Source organism: Mycteria americana, chromosome 6, assembly GCF_035582795.1.
Source record: "Mycteria americana isolate JAX WOST 10 ecotype Jacksonville Zoo and Gardens chromosome 6, USCA_MyAme_1.0, whole genome shotgun sequence".
NCBI classification, from domain to species: Eukaryota; Metazoa; Chordata; class Aves; order Ciconiiformes; family Ciconiidae; genus Mycteria; species Mycteria americana.
Genome location: NC_134370.1, coordinates 42,442,021 through 42,462,293, shown reverse-complemented (window position 1 = coordinate 42,462,293; position 20,273 = coordinate 42,442,021). Strand labels below are relative to the sequence as shown.

At 44.9% G+C, this 20,273-nt stretch overlaps 1 protein-coding gene across 3 annotated transcripts in view; it reads left to right on the top strand.

The window, feature by feature from the left end:
- The window catches only part of RNLS (renalase, FAD dependent amine oxidase), an 81,978-nt gene that overhangs the window by 47,625 nt on the left and 14,080 nt on the right, over positions 1 to 20,273 (top strand). For 2 of the 3 annotated variants that reach the window (XM_075505509.1, XM_075505508.1), the window contains exon 5: positions 11,838 to 12,011. The exons of the other annotated variant lie outside the window; for it this stretch is intronic. In XM_075505509.1, the coding sequence (XP_075361624.1) occupies positions 11,838 to 12,011 (174 nt within the window). The remainder of the gene's footprint in view (positions 1 to 11,837; positions 12,012 to 20,273) is intronic. 3 annotated transcript variants of the gene reach the window in all.

Genomic DNA, 20,273 nt, shown 5'->3' with positions numbered 1-20,273 from the left:
AGCTTTAGAGATGCCCACAGGCATGGATGGCCAGAGGCATGGAGTGGCTTCTCGGCAAGGGATGACTAAATAGCCTGGGGTTCTTCAGCCTGGAAGAGATAGCTGCATTGTATTAGCAGTCTCTGGAAGTATAAACTTCTCTTCCAGCACAAGAACTGGAAAGCCCAATAAAGCTGTTTGGACTGATTCAGAAAATGAGAAGAGGAGAGGTCTGAATAGAGGTAATACTGAAACTTACTAACAAGTCTGGCCTGAATGGGGGGAAAAATCCCCTACGAATCACCCCCAAGGGAGTTCTTGTAGAATTTGAATACAATTCTTGCATCTTTTTGATGGGCACAGCTCTACTCTGTATTCTTTCCTTTTGCATCCTCCTGGTAATGAACTAGACATGCATGTCTACTTTAAAAAAGAGGAAAATATGTTAATTTTTTTTGTCTAAAGTAGAAATTTCCAATGACCAGCTGAATCCTTCCTCAATAATTAATGCCTGAAAGCATATTCTCTAGTACTTACTTAAATTGAAATAACTTTGTTTTCCATTACTGTAAAACTGCACTTTGATTCTGTGAGTGCGCATTACCACTGTCTGGTGTTGCATTATAGGTATTGACTTGAGTTTAGTAATAGGGAAGTGTTGCAAGGAGTCGGTCTGTACTGAGACCTGGTGGATGAGCCTCCAATTGCTGTGCTTCAGCTTTGCATGCCATTGGGGTCTTCCACTGTAGTCAGTGGGGAGCTGCAGCCCAGAAGCCAGAAACATCAGGCAAGATCTAATTAAATTTATTTATGTGTTTATGCTGTCTGAGTCAAAACACAGAGCAATAAGTAAGTAACATCTATCTTTGTTGCCTTGAAAAGCTTTTAATGCTGTTTTGGCAACTAGTGTCATGCTTAAAGAAAATAAATCCTCTCAACTTTATTATTCAGCTCAATGCTGTGTACAGTAGGTGCATAAGTTTGCTAAATGTTTTATGATTAAGATTATGTAAGTAATGAGCTTTTACATTTTGGCACCAGAAAGTAACAGAACTGTGTGTAGTACTTTGTAACTTGATGTAGGAAGGAAGCTCTTCTAAGTCCTCTGTAATGACATGGCACAGCAGGAAGATGAATCTGTATTCATTTGCAAATTAATCCAGAAGAAATATGACAGAGCTTTATTTATTTTTTAGCTAAACTTTTCCAAGTCTCTTAGCTCAAAGATGAGATCTTAAATCTATACAGAGGTCTCTGAATAAAATCAGATTTTCTCAAAGATGTCTTCAGCTTCTGTTGACTTCAGCGCCAGTCACAGAAACTAGCAGGCTTTGTGAGAATAACACATAATAAATGTTGCTTTGCCTATAGCATGGAAACTGTATTTGCAGTCATGTTAATGAGAGTTATATGATGGCATGTCATATATATATTCTATGTCATTACCTATAAATGATTACAAAGTAGAAACTGGAATGTACATGTATATTATATTTTTTTATTTGAACTTTATTGACTAATTTCTTGGGCTTCTTTGTATGTGACTCTAACTTCCAAGCATGTCCAAAATCTCCTGGAAAATCCTGGGTATCTTCGTTCCTTGCTGGAAGGAGTCCTGGTGGCTCCACAGAGGTATTCATCCCTGCTCCCTCCCAGGCAAAACGGGAAGAAGTTTCCCAGCTAAAATATGGGCATTTTGAACCATTACAAGACTGACTTTTTTTCCCCAGGTGGGTGGTGATGTAACTGTAGGAAGAGTTTGGATTGTGAAAAATCAGTTATTGTCTTCTCCTTTAGTTTTACTTGCTTGCAAATGTCATATCCTGTTCTGCCCAGAGTGGAAGCTTTTGGCACTTCTGAACCACCTAGGCAGAGGTTCGTATTTTAAACTAAGATGTCATTAATTTTGAATCAAAACCATAGATACAATAAACGCAGTGAGCGGCACTTCCATGGTGTATTGCGTGTGGGCATTGCATATGCTGCAGGTTCATGAGCCTAAAGTGCCGTGTGCCATCGTTGTACACATCTTCAGGGGCTGCATTGCTTCCGATGGCATCACTGAGGAAATGACTAGATTTTTGGTTAAAGGTCAGCTTCTGCACTTACAACCCAGTCATCCAAATAATGAGTCTGAAAAGTTATTTTCCCCATTAATGCAAATACAAAAATTGTGCATCTAATGTCAACATATGCATTAAATACACCTGCAAATTGGACACTGAGCATACAGGCTGAAGAGAACAGCATGGAGGTCCTCAGCTGTGTATAATACAGCATACAGGTTAAGAACAAGCTATGGAACTGGGGAAGGAGGATAGAGGTTTGTTAAATTTAAAAATTGAATTATATATTAAAAGTAATTAAAAAGATTATTGCTTTGGATCAGGGATTTTTTTGGTTAAAAGTATGTCCTGAGCATATAACTAGGTATAACAGAGATCAATTTAAAGAGAGAGAAAGCAAAGATAGTTTTGCAGCATGCTCCTATACCAGGTCTCCTACAACAAAAACACAAGATCTATGCTAGTTTGGGCTGGAGGAGGCACTGGGCTTGGCCTTTGGGGTGGTGCCAGGGTGCATGCACCTGAATGCATCAGCTCCCAGACCAGTACAGCCCTTTCCATACTGCTAAATGAATGTTAGCACAGCAGCTGCAGCACGGTCCAGTGTTTGGTAAAGATCCCATGGATAGTCTCCCCTCGTTCCTCATCCCTCCTCCTTTCTCACCTGCCCTTCCTCCAGGAGACAGGAGCTGGTGGTACTCTGCTCTCGTGCCAGCTTTGTCCCCAGTCCTAGAAAGGGTGCAGTTTCATTTCTCTATGGATAGCAAAAGTTGAGTCAAATGCAACGTGTGGTGCTGTAGGAGATTAATGTAAATGTTTCTTGTGAAAATTGATGGAGGTTTTAGTTTAATAGTGAGTGAATTGCTAATCGTCTTGTCAAGAGCTGCTGGTAGACAGGTATTCAAGCTTAGTTCTCAAAATCGTAAACTTCATAAAAAATTACTTGTACTGTCTTTTTTCCCCAGCATCTTTTCTTTTCCACTTAATCATCTACATTTCTAAATATGCCTTTCCTTCATATGCCACAAACTTTAGATAAAGAAGCTTTATGCCAAGTCAGCCAGTGATTTGAAATAATTATTTAAGTTGTCATGGATGTTGCATATATGCAGGAGCGAGCATTGCATTGGATCCAAACAGGATTATTCAAACAAAAGCTGAGCATAATAAGAAAATGAAAAGTATATCGCAACACGTAACTACGTTTAGTGAGTATTGCAATGCAGATACAGGCATAGCTGCATTTAACTTTTATGCTGCCTTTTTAAAAAAATCTCGAGCTGTTTGATAAGGAAGCTGAACTGTAGAACTAAGTCTTTCTCATAACCTCTGCTCCCTCCTATGCAGAGGCAGAAGCAGGAACAGCCTGCATCTTGAAATGGTCAGCGTGGTGGCAGAGGGTCAGCGTCATGGCACGGTGTCAGCGTTGATGACTGCAGAGGGGGCTTGCCTGAAAAGTCTGTCTTTTGTGACCACTCGACTAGAGAGCTCAGGGCAGTGGCTTCTTGCTCGGGAGAGTAGTGGGAAAGCTCTCCGCAAGCCTGCTGAGGAAGAAGAGGTTGTTGTCCAAGGAGGCTTCGTTGTGTGAAGGTTATGATAATGTGCTATCCTGAATAATTCATCTCCTGAACAGAGCTATGGCAGCACTCTGTCAGCTGTGATAATAAATTGTATCTCCAGGTACTTAGCTGACCTGCCTATTCTGCTGGGTGAGTGTCTTATTAAAATCTTTTAACTTGATACCTAGGCTAAAAATATCTTTTTTTGCTATTTAACCACAAAGTTTCCTTTTGTGATCACTAGCCACTTACAACTACTGTGTCACTGACAACATCTGATTGATGCATTTAGGTTTGCTGTCAGTGTATCACTAAGTCAGATGCTGCAAATAAAATCTTAAGCAAAGCAGTCTAAGGAAATAACAAAACCTTTTGGGGGATAGTGTCAGTGGCAGGGTTATGGAGGGCATAGCTGTGAGAGAAGCGTATGGTCACAGAAAGTGTGGAAAAAATGAAGAAGGTGGAGAAAAACCTTCCTAGTCAAAGGCCGAGTTGAGTACTAGGGCATTACAGGGGGGGCTTGTGCACCAGCTTATCCATCTGCTGCAAAATAAGCAACACCTAGCAAGATCGTTCATAAATTTGTCAGGTTTTCTTAAATCCATATGTCTGACAAAATTTTCTGGAAGGTGGGAGAGAGAGCAAGAGGAACCAGGCAGGACGTTTTATTCCTTTTTGTGCCATCCCATGGCAGGTGGGGACTGGGAGTTGGGCAGGGCTGGTTTTGTTTCCAGAAGAGGATGCTCAGGTCCTGAAAACGGGGCGGGGGGAATGGCTGAACAGTGACAAAAGATAGCTGGTTTCCTCTTGGGACGCAGGAGCATCTCACTCTCCAACCACAATGCTGAGCCTTTCAGGAGATGAAATGCATATTTTCTTTGTAAATATGTCAAAAGCGGGAGCCTGGTACTGAGGCACTGTGTAAGCCACGGTTGCCAGCAAAGCTTCAGCTGTGTGAGATAACACAAACTATATCTGGCTGTTTGTTGTCTTTGGAGCTGCTAGTTGTTGGGATGCAACATACTCTGTGCCACCTAGCAAGACTGGACAGTGAAACAAAATAAGTGTGTTTTCCCTCTCATCTCTGGAAGTCTTTCACACCAGGATCCCAAATTGTTTACCCGTTTTCCCACACATCCTTATGTGCATTGCAAAAGCTGGATGCGAGCATCCCACCTGAGCTCTGAAATCATGTGGTGACTTTCATAGGGAGATAAGTTTCCACAAGCTTTTAGAAGTACTGAAGTAGGAATAGCAAAACTTTCCAAAACAAGTATTATTTTAAATGCATCTCACATTATAGCATCTGCTTTTCCCTGCAGTTCTGAACATGGTTTCTCCCTGTCCCCAGCAGCTGTGACCTACAGTGACAGGTACCTGGGACTTTCTGTGAAGTTACAGGTAACCTATCTGCTTCACTTACCAGACTGACCTGAATCCTTTACCCACCCATCGTGTCTCTTCCCCATCTCTGCTTGCTCAAAATTGCAGTTGCAAGTCCAGTCCTTGCCAGAGCCTCTGACAACTGCCACAAGCTGGTGGTGCATGATCCAGGTCCTACCTAGCTTCTGCAGTGCCTTTCTGCAGATAAAGGTGCATCTTGCAATCCCCTCCCTTACTTGCTAGTAAATGTTAAATGTCCAGGATTAAACCTTGATCGTCCTAGTCAGTTTTGGCCACCGGAGCAGCTGGGTTTATTTTTGCTTCCCTGGCCTCTGCGATGGTAGGCTGGGCTCAGTCCTGGACTCCTAAATGGCGTGGTGCCCATGCTCCCAGCCTGCCAGCTGAAGCCTGGGCTCTCCTCTCTCTTGCTGGCCTTAATGGGATCTCTGGATCCTCTCCTTCCCACAACATGAGTGAGGCAGCAAGCTGACATTAAAGTACTGGAACAGCAGATAAAAGGCCATTACTATATTTATTGAGTGTTACAGATAAGTAATCCACTCTGCTGTCACTGTCTACAGAAATGGCAGATAAAGCATACATGCCCCTTGCTTTGATGCGATGAAATCTCCAGAGGACATTTACAAGATTTTCATGTCTTTATGCAGAGCTTTAAAAATATCATTATGGCTGATTCTTGTACGCTGGACAATTCCGTGGTCTGAAAGCTGGGGTTTTTTCCGAAATGTTATTAAAATCATCTTAACTGGTTTTATTGGAAGGGGAAAAATTAATAGTTATTTTGTGGTTTCATACACAACATTAAAACAACAGTCTGGTTTTCATTTAAACCAATAAAAGTATGGAAATTCAAAATGAAGGCTGTCTTCATGTCCTTAGATCAACTTGTTGGCCTTGCTAAAACGCATAGTGGATGGAGCAGGGGAAAAATTTCAGTCTTACAACTCGTAGTATTGTTTTTGCATACAGTTCAGCTTTTTTGTTGCTGGATTTCAAACTTGACATCACTTTATTGCCTGTCTTCTCAAGCTATGAAAACTTCTTCAGTTTAGTAAATTTGCAGCAGTTTAGAATCCAGTGAACCACAGACATTATTTTTAAAAAACCTAAGCAATAATTAAGCAAATTGGTTAGCAAATGTACATCAGTAATGGAATTAATACACTTTTAAATTTTGAGATACCCATTGTCCCAAGCAGTCAGGTTTGTATTAGTCATTTCTGGTTTATGGTATGATCAGAAAGAGACCAAGCACTGGCACAAGCTGCAGCATGGGGAACCTCGGCCCACCCCAAGGAAGCAGCCCTTCCCTGTGCGAGCGGGGCATCCCTGGGACGGAGCCCCACAGGGTGGGGAATCCCCATCACTGGGGATGCCCTGACTCACCTGGACATGGCCCCCAGCAACCTGCTGTAGCTGCCTCAAGCCTGAGCCTGGCTGTGAGTCCAGTGCACTTGCATGTGGGGTGGCTAGCATCACAGCACTGCCCCTCTGTTTCCACCCTGCAGGTTCCCATGCAGCTCTGGTTTACCTAAGGACAGGGCAGGACTGAGTCTGGAGAAACTCCTCAGTGTTTCTGGGGTTCACTTCTTGCCAGTGAACAGCCTGCCACTGTCCCTGAAATGCCTGCAGGTGCTGGGCAGTATAACCAGGTGTCCTTAGCCTGTGTGTTATCCCATCTCCCCGAGGCTTTGAAAAGCGACTTCTTCCCAAAGCTGTTCGTTCCCTCGCTGCTGTGAACAAGCTGCCCTAGCTGTTTGCAGCCCTTTGATCTGTTAAGTCACAGCTGTGTCACTTCTGGCTGGTGCCCACGCCCTCGAAGCTGCCTGCCCTCCCTCCTCTCCTCTCTCTTGGGAGGGAGGTTGCTCAGCTGGGCTCATTGCCTTCCTTTGTCCTGTTTCCCCAGCATCCTGTTTCCCCAAGCTCTGTGCGTATGTGTATACTTAAAGCTGATGAAATTGTAACTTATCTTTGATTACTGCACTGCTGTTTAACATCCATCCTCAATGACCCCTAACACCTGAAAGTTTATAGCTTATGAAGACAGGTCTGTAAAGCGATGTTGAGTCTTAAACAAGGTACTTTACAGCCAAGTGGGTGGCTCGGCTTTGGCAGCACTTAACGTTGTGAAGGTTGTATGTGCTGAATTGCTCCATGTAATAAACCATTTGCCTGAGCAAATTTAAACCCGCTGGTCCCTTCCCCTGCAGCAGCCCACGTATGCTGTGGAGCAGAGGCAGGGTATGGGCTTTGACAGCTCAGTGCCTGCAGCCCCCAAGCTGGGCAGTTCATCTCTATCTCAGATGCATTCCCACAGTGCAGAGGTTTCTGCATGCTGAACTTGGCTGGGGGAATTTGCTTCACAGGCTGGAGGAGGTCTTGTTTATTTTTTTTTTCCCCCAAGGGGAAATGAGTTGCCAGAGTAACCTGGACAAAGAGTAGTGTTTTAGATGGGATATCACAGCTTTATATTTATTTGCTTGTTTATAGGACTTTTATATTCTTTTGAAGCACAGCAAGAATGTGTAATACATTGTGATTATTTATCATAGCTGTAAGAAGGGGGCCTGGTGGTGATGGACATCTCAAAACCCAGCTGCGCAGAGCCCTTGCCTGAAAGAGTACAGGGAGGTTTCTGGACAAGATAAGTCCCCTCCGCTGTGCGGCGTGTGTTTAGCAGCAGCTCTGTCCGGGCTCTTGTGGTCTGGCAGGAAGAACTGGGGAAATCACTGCTGAAATCGCTAATGTCACTGTTCTGACTTGGCAGTAAAGAGCCCCCGAGACGGTTCCCGGATGCTGGCACCATGTGGCTGCGCTGTTAAATTCATGCTTGAGCAGGAAGTTATCACAGGCCAGAGAACATTTCCAGTGGGGTGGGATGTGCGAGTTCCTCTCACGCTGGCATCCTTTCCTCCAGGGCAGTCCTCCAGCCCGTGCTGTGTCCCTGCTTAATTGCCTCCCTTCCCCTCCTCATTGCAGGCTTTGCCAAGCAGCGGTGCCACGCCGCAAAATCTCCCAGTCCTGGGGGCTGCAGAAGCTGGAGAGACGCTGTGGAAGAGGGGAAGGATGGAGGATAATAGAGATGACAGCCTGCAGGAGACTTGCAGAACTGGGGGAGTCCTGCTAGTGCCCAGGTTAATGCAAAACCTTTAACAGCATGAAAAGGTGGGATGAAAGCCAGAACCCCGCTGCAGCCTGGGGTGGCCGCCCTGCCAGGCTGCTCTGGAGGTTTGGCATGGAGCCCTGTGCACCCGGGAGCCCTGGGCCTCAGGGGTGCAGCTGGGCCCAGAGGAAGGTGGAGCAAGCCTGGGCAGGGTCTTTGCACACTGTGGCAGAGCCAGCCAGGCGGCACACACAGACCAGGAGGTCTGCACCATGTCTGAAGTCTGGGGCGAGATGGGAGCCACCAGTTCCTCAGCTGGGACATTCTCAGAGTAAAGCAAGAAGAAATTACCTTGAAGAGCAGCTCTTGCATCCACCGCTTTGTTTCCTCTGGAGTATGTTATACGGGGTTGTTCTTCCATAGAGAGCATGTATGTGTGCTGCAGAAGCCTGTTCAAGGCAGTAGCATACCAACAGCATCCTCCATGCTAAACCGCTACTCGGTCTAGGTCACAGACCAGCGGTATAACAAACAGGAACCCTACTATGCCGTAACTTATATGGAGGCAGCTTTGCCAAGGGAAGGTGACAGCCGAGGTCGAGGGGTCTTTGACCCAACACTTAGAGGAGTTCCTGAGGTCCAGGGAGAGGAGTAGATCCTCCTTGGAAAGCTAGGTGCAGGGGCAAGGTGAGAGGCAGCTGAGCCCCCTCAACACCTTCTCAGAGGTGTCATTCGACTGGAGAGGGAAAGGGAGCTTCTTCAAACCCTGTTGTGCTCAGCCAGTTCTACCCTCCTGGCAAGGCCTGTCTTCTGGCTTCCTCTGTCAGGCAGCTCCATCACCACCACCGCTAGTGCCAGATGCCTTATTTCTCCTCCTTTCCCCTCCTCAGCTTTCATGGGTCGATCAGTGTTCCTTTCTGCCCCCCACATTTCTCTGTTCCCCAGCATATTTGTGTTAAAATTTGTGAGGGTTTTTCTTGGGGGCATTTCAAGGTTTATTTCTGATGGGATTTGAGATGGAATGTGACTTGTGATCCTCTGGTGTGCTTGTGATTAGGTAAGGCTGGTGTGGGTGCAGAGGTCGTGGGGGAGTGGGGGAGACCAGCCAGGAACCTAAGTTAGAGCACTCTGTACGTGAGGTCACTGTTTCAGGGGAGGAGGCAGAAAGCAGCATCTGAAATCAGTCTTCTCCATGAGATGCAGAGGAATAGAGTGGAGAGATCATGGAAAAAATACGCAACTAGAGAAACAACAGGGTGGGGCAGATACCTGTGAGTAGCCTGGTGAATTTTCAGGTGAGAGATTGTGACTGCAGACCATGCATCCTCCCATAGAAGGCACCTGTCTGTGGAGTGGACTCGATATCCTTGGTGAACCTTCTCTGGTGGTTCACCAAGGCTTCTGAGACATAGTAGGCTTCATGGATTACTTATTGAGCCTCTCAGAGGACGCTGAATAGGACACATGAATTGTGTCCCTGCACATTGTGGGAAGCCACATGGAAATGTTGCCAGAATGGACCAGTCATGACAAGGAGTTTGGACTCAGCACCTGTAGACTTGCACAGCTGAAATGATCACCCACGGGTTGGTAAGAGCTGAGGTGACACCAGCCCTCCTCTCCACCAGGACTGGCTCAGGAATGGCACTTTCCCCTTGTTGTCCTCTGCATGTAAATAGAGTCTGAACACAGGCAGCCTTGGTGCTGTTTGAGAAGGGAGTATGCCAGTAGCGGTGGTGGGAATGGACCTTGATGTGGACCGGTGGTATGTAGGCTTTACAGGTTTAGTGGCAGTTGTTGCAAGGACTTTTCAGCATGACTGAATGTGCTCTCAAATGTGAATCCTGCTGGAAAACGCTCTACCAGTGCTGCTGGACCCCTGTCCCTGGCTGGCACTGCGTGACTAAGGAGTGCCTGCGTCACGGCACCATGCATAGAGGTTTGATTTATAGCCCTGGTTCCTAGAGTCTTACCTTAGCACAGCAGGAAATATTGGTTCCCGGGGAGAGGGTGTGTGCTGGTGGAGTGAGTGAGTGTATCATGAAGCCATCCTGGCTGCAAGTTCTGAGGAGCAACGTTAGTCATGACAGCAAGGTCAGTCAAGCCAGTGTTCTTTGAAGCATGTTAATTGCAGTCACATGGAGGTAGCTGTGGTGTGGGTAAGGTACACAGAATCACCCAGTCCCACCAACTCTGGCTGGAGGCACCAAGGCAGGGGTCTCCAGCCTAACACTGCTCCCACCAGGTCCAACACCATAGCTGCAGCAAGTTGTTCGGGGCTGTGTCTGGCTGAGTCAGGGCAGTCCCCGGGAATGGAGACCCCCTTTAGTGGACCACATTAGTGACCCTGCGCAGGACTTTATCCAGTTTGTTGTTGTCTCCCTTGTACTGGGGGGCATGACAAACTGCACAGTGTGTCCAGATGTGGCCTCACTCGAGGGGAATAATACCTTTCCCTTGACCTGCTGGATGGTCTCACACCGGGCTGGTTGGCCTTCATTGCTGTGACTCCTGACCAGCTTGGTGTGCATGAGTCTTCAGACACCTCTCGCCTGCAGAGCCTTGCATGGAGAGCTGCCCCCTCCAGCCCATCCCAGCCTGCCCCATGCGTGGGGCTGGTCTATCTTGGGGCAGGACTTCTGCTGAAGTCCTTCTGAAAATACCACTCAACACCTGGCCTACTGCCTGTGAGAAGTGCCATGGTGGATATAGCCAGCAGCTGCTCCTTTCTTCATAGAAGATGTTCATCATGTTGGCTGAATTTTGCATAAAATGAAGCACCTCTGTTGTTCTTTTGCCTCTCAATATCAAATCTCCAAACAAGCCCAACAGATCATGCAGTTTCACATACAAGCAGGAGACTGCTGTGATTTTGTCTGCACGTCCTGCTCCAGCTGGTAGAAGCATTGGCCGTCCATTCGGTAATAGGAAGAGAGACGTGGTACCTAACTCCACAATTAGTCAAACTGTTGTATTTCTCTTTGGCATGAAATAAAATAGTATTTGAATGCACAGTGGGGCTGATGCTACTTTGTGCAGCTTTTTATGAAGATTATAAAATTGAGGCAAAAAGCAGATCTTACTGTAATTAGAAGATAGAAGAGTTAATCATAGGGAGAAATGGATTAATATTTGCTCTGAAATTTTCTAAACTGCTTTAAAATACCTTCAGCTGAAGGAGCTGAACTTCACTATGAACCCTTTGTGTGCGGAAGTGCAGAGTTTTCTTCATCCATTTGAATTGCAACGCAGAAGTTGCAGGGCTGTTTTCCCTAGAGATTCAAGAGTCCCTGTGTTCATTTTGTTGATATGTGAAGTCATTTGGTTTTTTGCAGAGTCATACAATCATTTACTTGATGTGCTAGAGGCAACCCAAACCTCTTATTCCCATTTATTCACCCTTTGAGAAGAGATTTGGAAAAATGTCACCAGTCATCGAAGTTTCAAGTCAGAGGCAACTAGCGGAGAACTGGGAGATAAACCACCAACAGATGGGGGAGGGTTGCGTGTGAAGGATGTACTCTACATAATGTGCCATTAAAATTTCATGAAGAGATGTCCCAGAAAAAATATTACAAAGCACTAGGTTTAATATTAAATTCTTAATTTTAGCAGTCTGGTCATTTTCAGGAAGGTATAATCAGCTTAACCACAGCATTCACACATGTAATGTTCTGAGGGAAGAGGGATTGTCTAATTTTTATTTTACTTTTTTTTTTTCCACAGTAATTAATGAAAGTCAAAAGCAGCAACTAGAATCTGTGAGCTACTCCTCCCGCTATGCTCTGGGACTTTTTTATGAAGCTGGTACACAGATTGATGTCCCCTGGGCTGCACAGTACATCACTGATAATCCCTGCATACGCTTCATCTCCATCGATAATAAGAAACGCAATATAGGTCAGTGCTCCCATTATTTCCCTTAAACACAGTGACAATAGAGGGTGTAGATCATGAAAAATGCTGTTTAATTGAGTGTTGCTATTCTGAACAGAGCAAGTATTTAACTCTAAGCCGCAGAGGATAGCATTTAATGTCACATTTGGCCTGTAATATAATACACAATGAAAGCGGGAAGGTCCTCAGAAAATCACCACCCAGCACATGGTTTATGTTACTGTGTTTATGAAACCAGTGTCAGAGGATTTGAGACATCAAAATGTTGCTATTCCAAGAAAGAGCTGGAGTTCCTTTGTTTAAACATTGATTCATACACATGCCATCTCCCATCATCCATTACTTTACAACTCCTGTTCTTTCCACTAAGCATGCTTGGAAGTAGTATTGAGTTATATAATTGAGGCTGTTCAGTCTAATTCAAAGTTAGCCAGTGTGCTTTTATAATCATGGAAAATCCTTGAAATGGCTGCACATAGTACGGCTGCTCAGTAAAGCTTGGAGAACATCCCACAAGGCAGACACTTCTCATCTGTTTCTGGAAGATGGCAGTTGAGTAAGTATATGTTTTATTTATTAAATGTATTTCATATACCAAGAGTGTGTTGGCATAGAATAGCTCAAGAAAAACTGCTAGCATTTGAGTTTAGTCAAGTTCGTTAGGAGCTGAAAACACTTCCTGATTCTGTTACTTGCTCACATTGCGACGATGACCAGGTTTAACTACATCTGTGAAGTGAGGGTAAAAACCTACCCACCTTTGTGGTGACCTACAGAGCACTGTGACTCACTGTCACAGAATAAGGAAGGATTTTCATAATCAGCTGCTGCCTAATACAAAATTATTAAGTATTACCAAATGCACTGCACTAAAGCATGTTCAGATTTAGACCTGGGAGACTTCTGTTTCTAGTCTACCTTGTTTAGCCGGGATTCATTGTTTCCTGCCTGCAGTCTGCAGACATCAGTGGTGTTAGTACCTCCTGGCCAGTTAGTACCTTGCCTGTCACCCTTATATTTCTGTTAAAGGAGAAGCCGCTGCCTGAGCATACACACCATTCAGGGAGTCGCACACATACCACCTGAGACTTTAACTGCTAGGACCTGAGTCCCTTTGCAGCGGGCAGCTCCACTGAGCTCATGCGTGCCCCTTTTCGACTCCTCGCTCACACACACACACACTCACTCTCTCACTCTCAGGTGCTTTCTCTCCCCTTAGGCTCAACCCTAGGTTTCCCAAAGCAGAGTCTCCAATACAATATATGCCAGATGAATTTATTAATTGGTACAGCGATGAAAAATAGCTTGAGCTGGGTGCCTCCAGAGAGGGACCCAGAAGAAAGAAATTATACCCTGTGCAATTATACCCTTACAATTTAAATTCCCCTCCCCTCAGGAGACAGTTTGGACCAATAGTAATATTAGGGTCTGGGGTCTTCCCATTCTTCATTGGGTCCTTTCATTGTCTCTAGGCGGGCCGTTTCTTCTCTTATCTCTAAGGTTGTAACTTCTGCTAAGGTTGAAGCTTCCGTATCTTTCTGGTTTGCACTGGTTTTGGGGGCCTTCCTTCATGTAGCCAAGTTAAAGTTCTGTGCACGGTCAGCAAAACGGGGTGAAAGTTTGCAGCCTAAGGCTTCAACAAGCCTTGATACTAATGCTATGTATTGGATTCCGTTTGGTCTAGAAAGTGACTACTTCAACATCTACACGCCATCACCATGCTAGAAAACAGCCATAAGGTTGAGCATACCTTCCCTCTCTTACACCGTAAACATGCAATTTAATGTAACAGGCATGAGGGAGCGTCACAGTATAACAGTGGCGCTGGTGGCCAGGACCTCTGAAGATCTCTGCTCCAGCTCCCACACACAGCAGGCTGTGCTAACAAACACAAGGTCGGGGCAGCTGTGCCTTGTCTAGCTGAGGTTTTAAAAAAAAAAAAAAAAAACAGGATGGAGATCCCCCACATCACTGGTGACCTGTCCCAGGGCTGCACCTCCATTGGGGGAAGAAGTGTTTCTTCATCTGCAATCTAAACTTCCCAAGGCTTAGCCTGCAGATGTTGCCTCCTGTTCCATTGTCTGCCTCCGCCAATTAGAGTCACAGTCATTCAGATTGGAAGGGACCACTGGAGGTCCTCTGGTCCTACCCCATGCAAGGTTTGAAGTCAGATGCAGCTGCGAAGTTAGGTCATGTTGCTCGAGGCCCTGATGTCATGTGATTTGCCACCTTTGCACTGCTGGCTTTCAATGGTGGATCCACCATAACTGGTAGGATCTTTTCAGAAAGGTCTGTTGCTCAGACAAACTGATGCATGGGGTTGTCCTGTGTCAGACACAGGACCTTGCACTCCTCCTTGTGGTGATAGTGCAGTTCAAGTCAGCTCTTCCAAATATGCCCCTCTTTGCACCAAAGTCAGCTGGGTAGCAATGGCTCTTGAAACACCTCCAGAAACAGCAGTTTATGCTGGGAGCAAAGGAGTTGGAGAGATGAATCAACTCACTGCTGTGGAAGCCCAATATTGTTATTTCTCCTAAAAATTTAGCCTGTTGGTCTGAAAAGAGGGAAAATAAAATAAAAGAATGGCTGAACTGGCCAAAACAAAGATGCATCCACCCTCATATGCTTCCTCCAGCGGGGACCAATAGTGAATATGTAAAAAAAGAGTGTAAGGAAAGCCAAATACAGAGTGATTTTTTTTTTCTCTGGCATTGTCTCCTTGTTACTGGCAATGTGCAGCTGGAGATTTTCTTGCATCTAAGATAGTATTGCCATCATTGCGTTTAATGGTAAGTACTTGATAGTTAATAGCACCTACTGGTATTGTCCATCCCAGCTGCCTGATTCTAGCTGGGCAGAAGAGGACATAGCCCAAGGGAGAAATTCACCCATCCTTTCCTCACCTGCTTGCATATGTGGTCTCAAAGTGCCAGCACTGAGAACAACGAATATGAAATTATAATGAAATTATTGAATAGCTAAGTACAGTGTCTTTGCTGTCTCCAAATGCTATTTAACCAAATAGAAAGCATATTATTTGGGGCATATTGTTAACAAATACATAGAAACTACCAGAACATCAGTGTTGACAGATACCTTTCTCACTGAGATTTCCCTCCTATCGTGGGAGAGATCTGTTTATATGAGCGAATTTTTCCAAGAAGAACAAATTGTATACCTTTGTAGGGCTGGAACAAGCTGGGGGCCAGCAACTGAAAATTATTTCTGTCCGGTAGGGCCCTCCTTGTGACATATAAACAGTCAACCAGCCACCTTGACTGCAATGTCTTTCCTGGTGAACTTGCATTTTGCAGATTTGGACTTTGTTCCAGGAAAAGTACTACCAGGGAGAGAACAGTACGTGTTAGCTGGAGTAGTATTTCTGGCTGCGAGCGCTCGAGCTGAGCATAGGAGGGTTGGAAAGCGTGCCTGTATCGTGTTCAGTAATGGTGATGTATAAAAATCAAATGCGGTCACTAAGTGATTCACTTTTCTTCAAACACACGCACAGCTCTGCTGATAATAGAGACACAGATGCACATACATACTTCTTGTGGTTTAACATGGCAGGCAGCTAAACACCACACAGCCGTTTGCTCACTCCCTCCCAGTGAGAGAATCGAAGGGGAAAAAAAAAAAGGGTAAAACTCATGGTTTGAGATAAAGACAATTTAATAGGACAGAAAAGAAAGGGAAAATAATACTATGATAAAAGAATATACAAAACAAGTGAGGTACAATGCAATTGCTTACCACCCACTGACTGATGCCCAGCCAGCTCCCGAGCAGTGGATCCCCAGCCAGTTTTTCCCCTAGTTTATATGCTGAGCATGTTGTCATATGGTATGGAATAGCCCTTTGGTCAGTTGGGGTCAGCTGTCCCAGCTGTGTCCCCTCCCAGCTTCTTGTGCACCCCCAGCCTGCTCGCTGGTGGGGTGGTGTGAGAAGCAGAAAAGGCCTTGACTCTGTGTAAGCACTGCTCAGTGGTAATGAAAACATCAATGTGTTATCAACATTATTCTCATCCTAAATCCAAAACACAGCACTATACCACCTACTAAAAAGAAAATTAACTATCCCAGCTGAAACTAGGACAATACTTTAAGACAACATGGGCAAGGAGAGCTGAATGCAAAATTTATTTACACATATGGAGTACTGCAGCCAAAACACTTGAATATAAAGTTTCTTTATGTTTGTTTTAGCACATATGCAAGTATTTTGCATTTGTATTTTTCTTTCTGTGCTTCTGACTGACCTCCAGAACATTTCAGTGGGAGGCACAGCAGCACCTTGCTGTCCTTTGTTCGCTGTGCCATTGCTGATGTTTTAACACCATGCTCTACTCACTCATCGTTCTTCCCATTCTTCCATTCTTCAACCTTGACTGATCATGATTCATCTGAAGAAGATGATGGTGACAATGAAAAAGTAAGCACTGAGAGACAGAAAGCAGAAATGCTCAGGCTAAGATTTACATTGGGTCTCCTGGGTGAAGCAGCTGAGATCTTTCAGGACAGTCATCCTTCCCAGAAAGCTGTCACCTTCTCCAGTTGATGCCTGAATGGTCCTGCTTCCACCATTCCTCCTTTATGCCATATACGCTCTTCCTGTATATTCAGTTGTGTGTTATTTCTGAAGCCCCTGCATGCATCCCTCCCTCCATTGCATTAATCTTAAGAGGGAAAATTGCTTTGCTACCCATCAGATGTGGCTGCAATGCTTATCAGGAGTACATCCTCAACAGATAGAGGAGCACTGCTGCAGTTCTGTAGGGGTAAGTAAAAATGACTAATGGATCATACACAAACAGAAATTTTATTTTTCTGGTGTTTCTACACCTACTTTGATGTATCCACAATTAATGGACATTTATCTAACCCTCATTACCACCTCAAATGGTAACATTTTAGTAAACAGCATTGAACTATAGAGATCCAAAGGAAATAACTCTAGCTTTCTGCTAAGGGACTCTTTGTTAAACATGTCATTGTACAAAAAATAGCTACATCTGTATAATATCTACCTGAAAGCAAATAGTCCAGCCCTCAAAGGCCAAAAGGCAAAGTCTAGCCCTCGCTATGAAAATCCAAACTGTTCTTTTTGTTTGTATGAGACGTGGTAATCCCTGCTTTGACTTACTTAGTAAAGCAGAGATGTAAAACTCTCTTTCTTACACAAGTTGCACATTTTACCAGTGAAATTCCTGAAACGTCCTTGTTGTTATACATCCTTGTTTGTTAGCAGAGCCAGTGAGTTGCAGTCTGTAATTCTCCAGAAATCTCAGCCTTTGCTTGCTCTCGGAGCCGTGTACTTCTCTAAGGACCGCTTGTGCCTTGCTGTGTTGCGATGACCTGCAGCACTCTGAATCGCTGCTTGTTGCATGGCACTTGCAAACTCATAAAGCCTCTTCTTGCTAGGAGATGCGGCAGCATCCCCTCTCTTTTGGTTTTCTCCTTAATTCCTTTATGCAGACTGCTCAAGGGGTGCTGGTTCTTCAAACATTTATAGTGTACTGATATTCTTTAAATAATAAGTTTGCATTCAGCATAACTCTCATCAGCATGTCCCCTGGACTTCTGTAATGGAGAACAAGCCAGGTGACCATGCCATGTTTCTGGCAGTCCAGGTGGGTGAGACGGAAGCATGACTTCTCAGAGTTTTGTCTTTGTTTACACTGCTAGAGAGGAATACAGTCTTCTGCAATGGACTAACCCTCGCTGCGATGGGGAGGAGGTAGCGAGCCTGAACCATGCATGGCTGAGCCTGCTGGGGAAGGCACTGGCACCCAGGGATTCCCTGGCAGCTCTTCTCCGTGGCACAACATGCTACCATTAGTTGGCTTCATCATGACACAGCCTAGTTCCTTACTGATAACTATGGATGACATCTGTTTTCTTCCCGATTTATGTGGAAGAATCAATAATAAAGCTGTTTCTCTGATACTGCTGTTCTAATGTAATCTGGAGCATGATGAGCCTCCGAGAAGGAAGGCTTTTTGTATCAGCTGAGGATCTCAGCTGCAGTTCATAAAATCACGTCTCCATCTGCAGAGATAATGCTCTTGAATGTTACATAAGGAAGAGCCTACAAGAAGTGTATGTTGAATTCCCTGTGCAGTATGTATGAATATTAAGTATTTGTGTGATTGGCTGCCTTAAACACTCCATCAATATTTATAACTGGTTGGGGGGACAGTGGGAATTGTTCAGTATAAATTACTTCAAGCCTCATTTCTGTAATACCGCAGTCTTTGCATCTCTTTGCATTCTGGAGGACTAAAGATAGATGACACATAAAAATGGAAGTGGTTCCCTTCTTTCACTTCAGGATTGCGGGGTTATATAATTTAAAGGGAAGAGTCATCTTACAAGTTTTCAGGATCAATATAATTCTTGAGCATCCTTTTTAATTTTAAAATACAGATTAATTTATCTTCTCAGTACCAAAATAAGAATTTTTAGGAAGATGGAAGAGTTAAAGAGTTATTTAGGTTTTTGCCTTATTACATGGCCAATTGCTTTGTAATCCTGTGCCTGCCCTGCCTGCCTTTTAGAAAACTAATCAGAAACTGTCTGTAAGGCTAATGAAATGCTGAATTTCTGAATATAAAAAAGTTAGCGCCATTCTTTACGCAGACTCTTCCAAAATGTGCCTTGTGAGATAGAGCAGATTTTATTCCAGGGAGAGTATGGGACCTTATGAACCACAGGAACTTCTGAGGATAACTCAGGAAGCTTGCTAACCCTTTTGCTAAATAACAACGTGGCATTTTGAAAGCGAACCTCCATCTCTCTTGCTCATTTGCTAGGTGTGGTAAAGTTAATCACTGTTCATTTTTACATTTTAGATACAGTTTTATGAGGCCCGCATGTTGACTTCTCTTTTGGCAGCCTGCTGATCCCTCCCAGGGAGCAGGGATACAGTTCCAGCCTGTCTGGAGGTGTCCAGCTTCTCTGCTGCCCTCCACGCTGACCCAGCAGCATTTCCTTTACAGCCTATCTTTGAGGGTTTGTTTGGCATGGCAGTGATGAAGCCCTTTCCCTTCCCCTCATGGTACCCAGGACCAGAATGGGTTTTGGATAGCAAAACACATCTCCCCAGTAAGGTTAAAAAATCCTGAGGGGCAGGAAGCAACCACATCTCATTTTTTCTCGGTATCTGGTCTGACTCCAGGTTTTGGGCAGGAACACGAGAAAAATACTTGACACTGCTCCTCTAGGAAGGAAGAAAAGGTTCCTGTGGAAGATGTGCGCCTATCACATCTGTATACAGGTCTCTTCTGGAGGCTAGGTTGTAGCCCTAGGATTGATCCCCTAGGAAGGAGAGACACGGTGCCCATCATGCTGGAGGGGTTCCCAGCCATTCAGCTGAGCAGTCAAACAGTAGAATTACAATCTGACTTTGAAGCTGGCCCCTGTTTTGAGCAGGAGGTTGGACTAGAGACCTTCAGAGGTCCGTACCTACCTAAGTCCTGTGACTCTGAGGCAGACAATGTTCTGGTGAGTATTTACTGAACACACTAATAAATAAACTGGGAAGTGAGCCCAACCAAGCCCCCTCAGCGAAAACAGGCAATTCTTCAAGCTTTGTCCATGTTTGCTGTCCAGCAAGTTTTAATGTCAGCTGAACCAGTAAAAATTTTAAATCCTCTTTGTGGATCTTTTGTGGATGGATCTATGGAGCCTGCAAACTGATCTGCAGGTCTTGGCTGCTTACTTTTATGCCTTTATGAAAGTAGATCTCATTCTCTCGAGGGTCAGTGGATTTACAGGCTTTGCAGAGCCTGTGAGCCACAGGGCACTTCCAGGGCGTGCAGATTGCAGTCCATGCTGCCTCATGCTTCTCCACAAATGTGCTTCAGTCCTAGACTAGCACAACCACTTGTAAGGTTGATCAGCCTCTCTGAACACCGTGTCCTTGGCACCTTGGTGGACACTGTGTCCCTTGTGGTACGGGGTTTCTTGCTTCAAAGCCTTTCAGCTGAGCAACTGCAAGACGTGCTCCATGATGGTGCTCAGACATGATTTTCTCTCCTAGAATATTATTGTTTGGAGAAATCCAGTTGGCTTCTGCTTTCTCAGGGATAGGAGGAGAAGCTGTAGCTGCTTCTCCCCATTTTGCCAAGTCTCCACTGCTAGCTGCACGGGCAGTGTCGAAGGGTGGATGGGTCCTTCTTAGGGTACCTTCTGCCATTAATATAGTCCCAAAAGCACTGTGCTCTGTCCCCTTCCTGGCACCTTGAAATCCATGTTACCCACCAGT